The sequence below is a fragment of the Centruroides sculpturatus genome, unplaced genomic scaffold (genome assembly GCF_000671375.1).
Source record: "Centruroides sculpturatus isolate CEXI.00-Female unplaced genomic scaffold, Cexi_2.0 scaffold34, whole genome shotgun sequence".
In the NCBI taxonomy this organism is placed as follows: Eukaryota; Metazoa; Arthropoda; class Arachnida; order Scorpiones; family Buthidae; genus Centruroides; species Centruroides sculpturatus.
Window position 1 is genome coordinate 11048 of NW_019384328.1, and position 12047 is coordinate 23094.

At 23.0% G+C, this 12047-nt stretch overlaps 1 protein-coding gene across 2 annotated transcripts in view; it reads right to left on the minus strand.

The window, feature by feature from the left end:
• LOC111628570 (neuronal growth regulator 1-like) overlaps positions 1-12047 on the minus strand; it is a 106758-nt gene that overhangs the window by 8770 nt on the left and 85941 nt on the right. For both annotated transcript variants that reach the window (XM_023372401.1, XM_023372395.1), the window contains exons 2-3: positions 5306-5418; positions 4961-5168 (exon numbers count right to left, since the gene is read on the minus strand). In XM_023372401.1, the coding sequence (XP_023228169.1) occupies positions 4961-5168; positions 5306-5418 (321 nt within the window). The remainder of the gene's footprint in view (positions 1-4960; positions 5169-5305; positions 5419-12047) is intronic.

A 12047-nucleotide genomic window follows, 5' to 3' on the forward strand; every position in this document is an offset into this window, starting at 1 on the left:
AAAAAAACATTAAATAAAAATTTTTTAGTAGAAACACTAAAATATTAGGGAATATTCCCTAAATTATAAATGGACTAGGGATAATTTTAAACAATTCCTCTAAATTTACGTAATATTACAGTAAATATTTTTAAAAAAATTAAACAGAAAATAGAAAATTTTCAATCAAAAAAAGCTAAAAAAAAATTAGGGAATATTCCCTAAAAAAATATATAACTAAATTACTAATACATTATGGTAATTTCAAATAATTTATTTAAAATTTTTATAATAAATTTTAAAGAAAAATATTAAAAAGTTCTTGAATATATAAACATTTATTAATACGTAAAATCAACATATAAGAATTAATTATAAAATGTAACAAAATATTTTGATAATAAATAAACATTCTTCACTAATCAATAATCTCTCGAGAGTTAAAGTTTAGTTTATACAATTAGGGGAGAGAGAGAGAAAAAAATTTCCCTATCATTGGAATAAGTTGGAAGATTTTTCTAGCTATCTCCAGATAACTATTATATTCCATTATTATAGTTTGACACTTTAAATTATACAAATTAATTATGTCAAAAGCGATAACATTTTCTAAAGTCTGTAGTTAGATAAATATGAGTAGAAGGATAATAACGTGGAGTTTGTGAGGCTAAATGTTCCAATACGAGCAACTAGGGAACGTCTATCTATAACGGAAGTCGTAAAAGTCTACAGATCCGTTTACATTTCAGCTTTTTCTTATATTACAGACAGTAGAAAAGACTTTGATAAACAAAATTTACCTTTGAATGCTCAAAATTCTCTTATTAACTTAGAGAATTTATAGTTTTTTCATAAAAGAAAATTTCCGTTAAAATGTTTAAAAATCTCATATCAAATTGCTATAAATTCTTACTCCATTTCATTTTTTTATTTTTTAATTTTTTTACTAAAATCGAATTTTCTGTAATTTTTTTCCCCAAAAAAACAGTCTCTTCAAAATTTTAATATTTATTTTATTTACAAATTATTTTTGCGATTTTTTATGTTTTACAAGTATTTGATTGTCGTTTAAATATATTTTCTTGAATTTGGGGACATTTTAGGTATATTTCCCTACATTTCAGAAAATTCCCGGATTGAAAGGCAATTTTGAAATAAAAATTCCCTACATCAGGGAAATTTTCAGATCTAGGAAAAATCAGTTCTAAATTTCTAAATGTCAGGAATATATATATATATATAAGATTTATATTTGTTTATCTTATATAAAAAATTTGTTTTTAAAAAATATTTCCTAAAAGTAACCTTAAAATAAAATATTTTTCGTATTAAACTATCGACACGTATTGAACTTAAAAATTTTTTAAAATAAATAATTTGAGATTATAAAAATACTTTTCGTAATTAAAAATACGATAAGAAATTATAAGGAATTTCACTCATTTTAAGCTATTAAGTTCATTTTTCCCTATTATGAAATCTTATAATGAATATGAAAATTACCTTTTTAAAAAAAAAACAAAAATTCCCCACATAAGGGAAATTTTCGAGTGTAGGGAAAAATTCAGTTTATATTTTCACATATTAAAATATAAGACATTTTTTAAATCATATTATACAAAAGATACATCTGGAAAAATATCCCTAAAATTAACAATTTTAGAAATTTTTAAACTATCTTTTCGTGTTTAATATTTACTTAGTTCTAGAAAAATAAAAATAATAATAATAAAATAAATAAAAAATTTAAAGAACTTTTAAAACTATTATAAGTAAAGTTTTAAACAAAATTATAGGGAATATCCCTCATTTGAAATCATTAAAATCATTTTTCCTTATTATAAATGCTCCTAACGAAAATAGGAAAAAAAATTGACATTTCATTAAAACAAAAATTGCAGAATGTATTTTATTATCATTATTATTTATTATTATTTATTAATCATTATTTAAAATCAATCTGTATTAAATTTCAAATCCATTGTTTTAAAATAATGTAAAGAGGGGGAAGAAAGAAGAAAAGTGAAACTTAAGAAGCTATGATTTACAATATGCCAAAAGCAAGTAAGTAAAATAGAAAAAAGGATTATTATTCCTGAACTCCAGTCTATTGTCCAAAATCTTAATCTCATTTTTATGTCTTTGATGTTTCGTTATATCCTAAAAATATACAAAAAAAGTACCTATTTATTTTGTATAAAGGCGGAAATTCCATTCGAAATTTTAGTACATATATCTTTTATTTTAAAGGCTATTTTTGTTTAAAAATAAAGTAAAACTAAACAATTTTAGTTCTCATATATATACAGTAAAACCTGTCCAAAACAAAACCTTTATGAAACAGAAACCTGTCCAAACGGAAAAAGTTCTTCAGAATGGAAAGAGTTTTCTTCTGTTAAAGGGGAAAAAAACCTGTTTAAAATGAAAACCTGCCAAAGCGGAAAATATTCGGTGCTGTGCAATTCCGGTTTACACAGGTTTTAATGTAATATACATCTACTGAAATAATGTTACTTTAGAAACATTCTTGAGAGAGAAAGTAGACTGTTTAATTTTTTAAGTGAAAGTTAGTATTTATATACAGTATGTAGAGCAGTGTATTAATTACGTGTACAGCTATTAGGCACTTTTGACTCTCTTCCTCCCTGTTGTCTACAAAGATGTACTTTTGGAAAATCCCTTCCTCCCAAAAGGGGGTCGCGATGATGTACATTTTTCGACCCCCCCGTTCTTCCTTAAATTGAATACGTAATTATTGGACAGTCTCGTATATTTACTGATTTTTTTACGGTTCTAAAAAGTATAGTCTATGTAAAATTAATTCAGAAATTTTTACTTTATTTTTGATTCTATTTATACTTCTCATTTTTGAAGTAAAAGTATATGTAAGTACAATTTAGTTTAGTAAAAAGAAAAGTTTTTTAGAATTTTTTTTTAATTTTAAAAAGAAAATTTCAGAAAAAAAAAAAGAAAAAAATCTTTTGTTATATACCAACGGCTTTGATATAAGGTGAACTTTTGCAAGAGAGATAAAATAAAGTAAAATTCATGTATGATAACAATAGAAGTTCGATCGACTAACATCAACTGTACTTGGCAGCTACATTTCTCAAACGAAGATCGTCCCTCAACTTTAAACTCTAGGGATTGTTTCTTTGCTGGAAGCCTTCCTTCTCATATTTTGATAGTTGGTATCAAGAAGAGTCAAACTCATCCATTTATCCATTTATTTCTATCTTATTTTTAAGTATTTTAAACAAATTTCGATTCGAATTATTAAATACGATAATGCCAGCCATTTAAAGAAATAATCCTAATATAAATATCAAATGCAAAGAAGATAATAATAAATTTTTACCATTCTACTTTAGAATTTCTGTAATCGTGTTTAAAATGGGAATTTTCTTTCAATTTTCTAAATATTCCATTATCTTAAATATTTAAAAAAATTTTATTTTTTAAATTTTTGTAATTTCCCTAAAAATCCCATTTAAAGAAATTTCTCTAAAAGGGATTTTTGGGAAAAGGGATTTTTAGGGATAATTTACTGTTTTCTCCCCTACGAGGGAAAAATTTATTGGAAATTGTTAATAATTCCATGTCTATTTCGACTAGATGCAGAAAATTTATTCATAGTAATTAATATTTAGGGAATTTTTCTATTTAAAGAAATTTATTTTCTGTAAACAGGAAAATTCCTTAAGTACATTATATTACAAACACAGCTTTTTTAATTAAATATATTTAGGAAAAATTTATTAAGAATTAATTAAATGACTTTTGCAATATTAAATTATTTTAAAATATAATTTTGCATCTGACAATTATTTGAAGTATTTATAATAATTTGCTAGAAGCTGAAGTAACTAGTGTCGCCATCTGTTAGTAGTACTTAATATTAAACTAAATCGATGAAATTAATATTGCATTAAGAACGTTAAAATATAAATTATTAAATAATTTAAACATATGTAAATAATAAAAATTTTATTACCTTTTTCTATTATGAATATATTACTACAGTATATAATGAATTAAGTCATTATTACTGATCTACAAAATTGATTTTGTTGCATCGTTAACACAATTTAAATTAATAAATTATTATTACAAACATTACAAAGATACAATTACATACAGTATAATGTAACGATATCCGATATGTGAAAATAAGAATCGCGAAAAATTCCCTAAAGGGATATTTCCCTTCTGAATATCTTACAACGTAAATTTCAAATGCGTGTATGGGGATATCTCGCATAAATAACATAACGCTGTTTGTAATTTATGCGGAAATATTTCCCTGTAGAATATTGAAGACGTTTTCTTATAAAAATCCATTCTAAAATTAATCAAACTCGATGTTTTCAATGCTTTTCTTCTCACTTAAAATAATTGAAATATAATGTTATAATATAACAGGAATTAGGGAAATATCCCTGGACAATAAAAATTATTCAGGGATATTTCCCTAATAAAGTTTCCCTAATCACACTAGAAATTTTCAATGCTTTTTTTCCCTTATAATAATTGAAACTAGGATATAACAATGGTTAAGGAAATATCCCCAAATCACAAAGTAATTTAGAGATATTTCCTTAACCAAAAATTCTTTTCATATAGGGATATATTTCCCTACAAAAATAATGCAATTTCATACAGATATTTGAAAATCATGCAGATGTAATTTAGTATTTATGCATTTGGATTTTATCTGAATAAAATTCTCATGAGGTATAAGTTATTTATGCAAAAAAAGAAGAAAAAATTCTGTGTAAGATATTTTCAAAGAAATGCTATTGGTATAGGAATATTTCCTTCACAATAGATTTAAAATCGTTATTTATAAATATGGAAATATTCCCTTAAGAAATGAATTTGCAGATTGAAAAATACAATTTTATTTTTTTTATTGTTATTTTCTTAGATAAAATATATAAATTTTAAATATATTTTTTGTAATAAATAAATAATATCTTACCTACTACAGCTAAATGTCCAACTTGACTTTTCATAGGCTGTGTATTTATTTGGCACATATAATAACCAGTATCTTCAGGCTGTACATTTTTAATTTGTAAGAACCACGTTTTAAAATCTTTATGAGATATTCTAAACCTTGAATTTTTAATTATAACATATGTGTGTATAGTTAGCAAAGTTTGTTTGTCAACATGAATCCAAGCTACCTATCCAAAGTTAAAATATAAATGAATAAATTCTTATTAATTTTAAAATTATAACATGTCTTTCTATGTAAAATTTATTTATACATAAGCATTAAAATATTTCAGAAAATTTGGGGGGAAAACAGTTAAAATTATACCTTATAATTTCCAAGATTATTCACAACACATTGCAAAGTTGCATCTCTTCCAGCTGTTACAGTAAGGCTTTTAATAGGACCCGTAAATTCAGGCTCTGGTGCTTGGCCCAGTGCTATGAATAAAATGCATGTGTTAATTATATAGAAAATTATTAATATATAAAAATAATATATATTAATGAATTTTTTTCTTAATAGATGGCGACAAACGTTGTTTGTACATGCTGCCATCTTTTGGAATATTTTATAAGTATTTTATTATTATTATTTTAAATATAAACTTTATAGAATATTTATAAAGTTTATATAATTCCTGTATAGAAAGCTTTCATTTATTTATTTATAAAATCACTTTTATTATATTTCTATCATAGTATTTGTATTAAAGATCATGAATCTCCTAATACATAACTTGTCCCTTATTTGGATGGCCATATTAATTTATGTCAAAAATATTTCATAATTATGTACTTTAAACAGTCTAAAAACACTATACTAGTATTACAATAATTAAAATGTCTTAATGAACATAATTAGCGTACACATAAATAAATGGATTTGAAATGAGAATGTCTGCCATTTTAGTTCAGTCTTTTCTTACGTCTGTTTTGTGTCGCCATCTGGAGAAATGTGGGCAAACTATAGTGTTTTAAAAAACATCCACGAGATGGCAGCATCATAAAATATACTAATTTTCTCCTGTTTTATTTATTAATTTATTTTTAACCTTTTTTATTATATTAATTAATAAATCACTAAATATTTACATTATTTAATGCTATTAAAATTTTTTAAAAGTATTTTTATGTAATAAAATTACATAAAAAACAATATTATTATTTAAATCTATCGCCACAATAAAAAATATTAACATTTAATATTTTTAATAAAAATAAATTATTTTAATTATCCTTAGCCGTATTGTATACATATTATTACAGTAGCATTTTTCTTTACATTAAGAATAATGACCAATCGCACGCGCTGTCGCGTCGCGTGTCGCGTGCGACTAGTCGATCATACAATAAATTGCATAATCTGATTATTTTCGCCTACAAATTATGCGATTTATAATATTCTTCGATATTAATGACTGTATTTATAATCATGGATCAAGAAACAGAGTCAGAAGTTAACCAATAACTATTCACGTACTAAAAATAAAATGAATAGTAACTGATTGACTTCTCACTCTAATTCTTAATTCTTCGTTGAGAAGAATACACAAAACTTTTTACAATCTTCTCATGGTCATTAGAACAATAAATATAATAAAAATTTTATTACCTTTTTCTATTATGAATATATTACTACAGTATATAATGAATTAAGTCATTATTACTGATCTACAAAATTGATTTTGTTGCATCGTTAACACAATTTAAATTAATAAATTATTATTACAAACATTACAAAGATACAATTACATACAGTATAATGTAACGATATCCGATATGTGAAAATAAGAATCGCGAAAAATTCCCTAAAGGGATATTTCCCTTCTGAATATCTTACAACGTAAATTTCAAATGCGTGTATGGGGATATCTCGCATAAATAACATAACGCTGTTTGTAATTTATGCGGAAATATTTCCCTGTAGAATATTGAAGACGTTTTCTTATAAAAATCCATTCTAAAATTAATCAAACTCGATGTTTTCAATGCTTTTCTTCTCACTTAAAATAATTGAAATATAATGTTATAATATAACAGGAATTAGGGAAATATCCCTGGACAATAAAAATTATTCAGGGATATTTCCCTAATAAAGTTTCCCTAATCACACTAGAAATTTTCAATGCTTTTTTTTCCCTTATAATAATTGAAACTAGGATATAACAATGGTTAAGGAAATATCCCCAAATCACAAAGTAATTTAGAGATATTTCCTTAACCAAAAATTCTTTTCATATAGGGATATATTTCCCTACAAAAATAATGCAATTTCATACAGATATTTGAAAATCATGCAGATGTANATAGTAGCTAAATTTAAAGAAATTCACACTATAACCTTTGATCCACTGTTGAAATGAGCGACGCTTTCGCAGATTCGCGTTGCGTCGCGTCGCGTCGCTTTAGAAATAAAATCTTACTATTCTTAAATTTTTAATTAAACTTATTAAAGGACAATGTACTGTATAGACAATTTTTTTTCTAATTTTTAAAAGTTTAAATGCTAAATCGAATATTTTAATTTACATTTATATATAATTCTGTGTGTGTGTGTGTGTGTGAGTGTCGACATCTATTTTAAATTATATCTCAAGACTGAATGAACGAAAAATTTTGAAACTTTGCAGGATTATTTCTATAAATGAGGCATTAATGCAATTAAATTTTGGTAATTAAAGGTCAAGGAGGTGAGAAGATAGAGAGAGAGAGTCACGTGTTATATCTTTAGCAAAGTCAGACTTAATGAAAATTTTACTCATTATTTGATTTAGAATTTTTTTAAAACTCATCCCTATCTCTCAACATTAAGTTTTTGCCTTTTATAACAATTAATATTATAAAAAAATTATTTTAAAATAAAATCTAATAACAGATGGCGCCACACATAATTTTTAAAAAACTTAAATACAATATTATTTAACAAAGGAAAAAAAATTAAGAAATTTATCATAATTCAACAAAATTACTTCTTTCAAGTCTTTATTTAAATTTCATATCGTAGTATAATAAAAATTATCAAAACTTCCTGACCCCCTCCACTTCGAGTGATGGAAAATCATGTAAGAGCCCTCTCAACCCCTCCCCCCCCGCTTTTTTTTCAATAATCACTTCACTACATTTAAATAAAGAAGAGAAGAAGGAAATTTTAATAAAGAACACGTTCTAGAAGGGGTATTTAAACTAATAATATTTCATCAATCGAAGTAAAAATATTAGTTTTTGGGGGGGTAAGATATTTTTGATTTTTCAATCATTCTGTCGCAAACGCTGTAGAAGCTAGCAAGTAATCTGCTTTAGATTTGTGGTGTCTTGCTCACTAGAATAAACAAGGTACGCTCCATTGCATCGGATCAACATCCAACATTGATAAATTGAAAATAAGTTGCCGGCGAAACACAATCATACACTTCACAGCATCAGTACTTTATTAGTTAAGGGTAAAGAAGTTGTAGGGGGTTGACTCTTGCAATCAAATTATCTTCTACAACGATAGAAAACGGCATATATACAAAATCCTTCAAAGAGGATCCTAACAAGAACTTAAGCATTTTGCTTACAACTTTTCGAAGTAATTAATTTTACTAAAATAAAAATCAATATTGTAAAAAAAAATAATAAAAAGTAAATAAATAAAATTGTATGAAAAATCTAATTAATAATTCTCGAAAGGAAACGAATGATCAGAAATTAGAGAGATTCTGTTCACTTTTTTTTTCCTTCCTTTCTCCATCCCTCCTCCTCTTCTTCATCTTCTCTTTCTTTAGCCCTTTCGCTTCCATAAATTATTATTATATATATTTTTTTTTAACCAATTAAAATTAGAAAATGTTTAATTTGCTGAGTACATTTTCAGGTAATAAGTTTGTTTTTCGAATAAAACTTTTGTATGATTAATACGATTATAATTAAGTGATGAATATTTTATTCTTATGTTAAAGAATTAATGCTGTCAGTATGACAATTTTTGTAAGTAAAAGTCACTGTTTATATGTGAAAATAATAATAAATATAAAGTTTTATTTTACTTTATTTGTTTTTTTTTAATGTGAAATTTCAAAAATATTTTGCTAAATATTATATTAACATATACATATAAAAAGTTAAATTAATTATAATGCAAAATTAATTTTTATACAATTAAATTTTGTGCAGTAAATTAATGTTTAAAAATTTACAGTTTTCTTAATTAAAACAATGTAAATTTTGCAGTTTTTTTTTATTAAAAAATTTTTTATAACATTTTTAATAGTTTAAAGAATATAAAAATACCATTTTAAATATAGAATTTATCTTAATATTAAGCAATTTATCGTGCTTAATTGCTTAGAATTTTAATAAGTTGATAGCTTTAAAAATTACTTTTTAATTTTTATTTGCATGTAGAAAAGGAAAATGTATATATATAATAATTTATTTTATTAATGAATAAAATAATTTAATGACTAAATTTAGTGATTAAATCGATAGAAGAAGCAAAAAATAAATTAAAACTTAAGCTAATTCTAGATTAAAAAAATGAACTGTTTATGTTCATTTTTTAAAGCTTACATGTATATTAATAACTTGTTTATAGTATATGATAATCTACAAATATAGAGATTTTTATGTTACAAAATGTAAAAAAAAAATTAAGTAAATTTTGTTGACGTTAACTAGCACAATAAATATACCTTTAAAATAGTTTATAAAAGTAAAAAAACTCCTAAAAAATTATTAACTCATTAAAAACTTAATATTTAAATAGTAAACTTCTACAAAAATTGTAAGAATTTGAAGTTATAAAAACATAAATTTAAATTTTATTCAAGAGTTTTGTTCATAACAATTTGTAAGCACGAAGCTATTACTGTTCATTTTTCATAATTAATAATTTTAAATCGAGTAATAAATTAAGCTTATTAATTAAAATTATCTTTATCGTGCAATAAAGTAAGAGGTAATTTTATATTAAAAAAAAAAACAGAATCAAGAAAATAAATAAATTTATTTTTAATTCTTTGTACTAAAATTGCTTCAATTGCATTTCTTAATAGACTACATTCAAGTTTGAAACAGTCTTTTTTCCTATTTTCTTTAAGTAGTCAAGCGTAAGATAGTTATAAAAAAAAAATATATATATATATATAAGATTGCCATTTAAGTAGAACAGTCTAAGCAGATAATTTAATTTTTATCTATTCACTTATATATATATTTAAAAAATTAAAAAAAAATTCTAGCCATAAAATTAATCAAGAAAGACTAAAGCTCTTAGAATTAATTCCAGATAGGAATAAAAGTGTTTAAAAAATAAATAAATAAAACTCGATTTTCTATTTCTAATTTAGCAATGGTTAACTACCAAAAAAAAAAAAAAGTAATTTTAAGTTATTTTTTTTAATTAGTCGAATAAGAATTCTTAAAATTTTCTGTATTCGTTTCAATAGGGTAGGTAGTATATGTGAAGTTATTCTCTTGTTTAGAAGAGTTGATCATCCATTGTGGTTTCACTATTGTAAAATGACTGGAGAACTCCGGAATTAATGGTCTTCAATCCCCTTAATTGCTCTCATACAGGTTATAGTGGAAAAGGAAATTAGCCCGTAAATAAAAGCACAGCATGACAATATAAATGTGATTACAGTTGGTTGAAAATCATTAATGAATATTACTTTTATAACTTCTTTAGTTTTCATTAAAAAACTTCAAATAAAACTAAATTCTTATCTTTTATATTATTATATAAAAGTCAAAGATTTACTTTTAATAATGTAAATTTGTAAATTTACAATTAATTAAAAGTAAATGCTTTTGTAAATTTCGCTTTTATTTTAGTCGAAATTAACACATTTTAGTCGAAAATTTAAATAAACGAGAGTGAAAATTTAACTTTGTTTTCAATTTCAATTTAAAAGTGAAATTTTTATTATTACAATTAAAAAGTTAAAAATATGTTAATTTCGGTTAATTATAGTAAAACTTGTAAATTTCATTACTACTTTCACTTTCGTAAAACGAAAGTGTAAATTTCACTTTTTTTTTTTTTACTTAATAAAAAGTGAAATTTATTTTCATTAATTAAATTTGTAAATTTCTAAAAACGAAAAGAAAAATAAAAAAAAAAAGAAAAATATATGCGTAAATTTCACTTTCGCTTTCACTGACAAAATGAAACTTACATATTTAAAAGAAAGTAAAAAAAAAATAACAAAGAAGAAAGTAAATAAAATTAAATTTCACTTTCTAGTAAAAGTGAAATTTATTTTATTTTTTATTGTTACATTTTCATTTTTTATTCAGTAATTTTTTTATATAAAAAAAACCAACAAAAATTTAGTTTTTTCAATCGAAAACTTTTACTTTAAAAATTATCTTTTACAAGGAAAGAAAAGAAAAAAAAATTTAAAAAAAAAAAGACAAACTAGAAACCAATTTACTTCAAAAATTAACTTTAAAGATTTGTTAATTAAATTATAAAAAGTAATTTAAGAAAAATAAGTGGAATATTTGAAGAGTTACTTAATCCCTATTATATTTAATAAAAATTTTAAAAAAAAACATAATAATAATAAAAATTTATAAAGATTTGTTTTTTCCTGATAAGTACGCACGACTGACTAAGAATTTGCATGAATTTACAACTTTTTTTATGATTTATTTAATATTGTTACAGGTAAAATAAAAATAGAAAAATAAAAAAAAGTCCTCATAAGATGAGAATGCTTATAAACTTGCTAAAAATTTCTCTCTTGCTTATATTTAATGATTTTTGAGAGCGAAAATATATATTAAAAAAATCATAATAATAAAAAAAAATATACTTTTTTAAATATTCATGTTTACGCTACTCAACAGATGGTGCCTCTTGTTAAAATAAGAAAATAATTTTCAAAAATTTTATTAATAAAAAGAAAAAGAAAAACATAAATAATTAAATACTTATTAAAAATACATAGGAAATTCAAAAATAATTTTTTAAATAGTTATTATTTTTAAATTTTATAATAGAAAATATTTTATATATATAAATTTGGTTAATTTTTCTCTGTTTTATTTGTATAAAAATATAATTTATTTATATATAT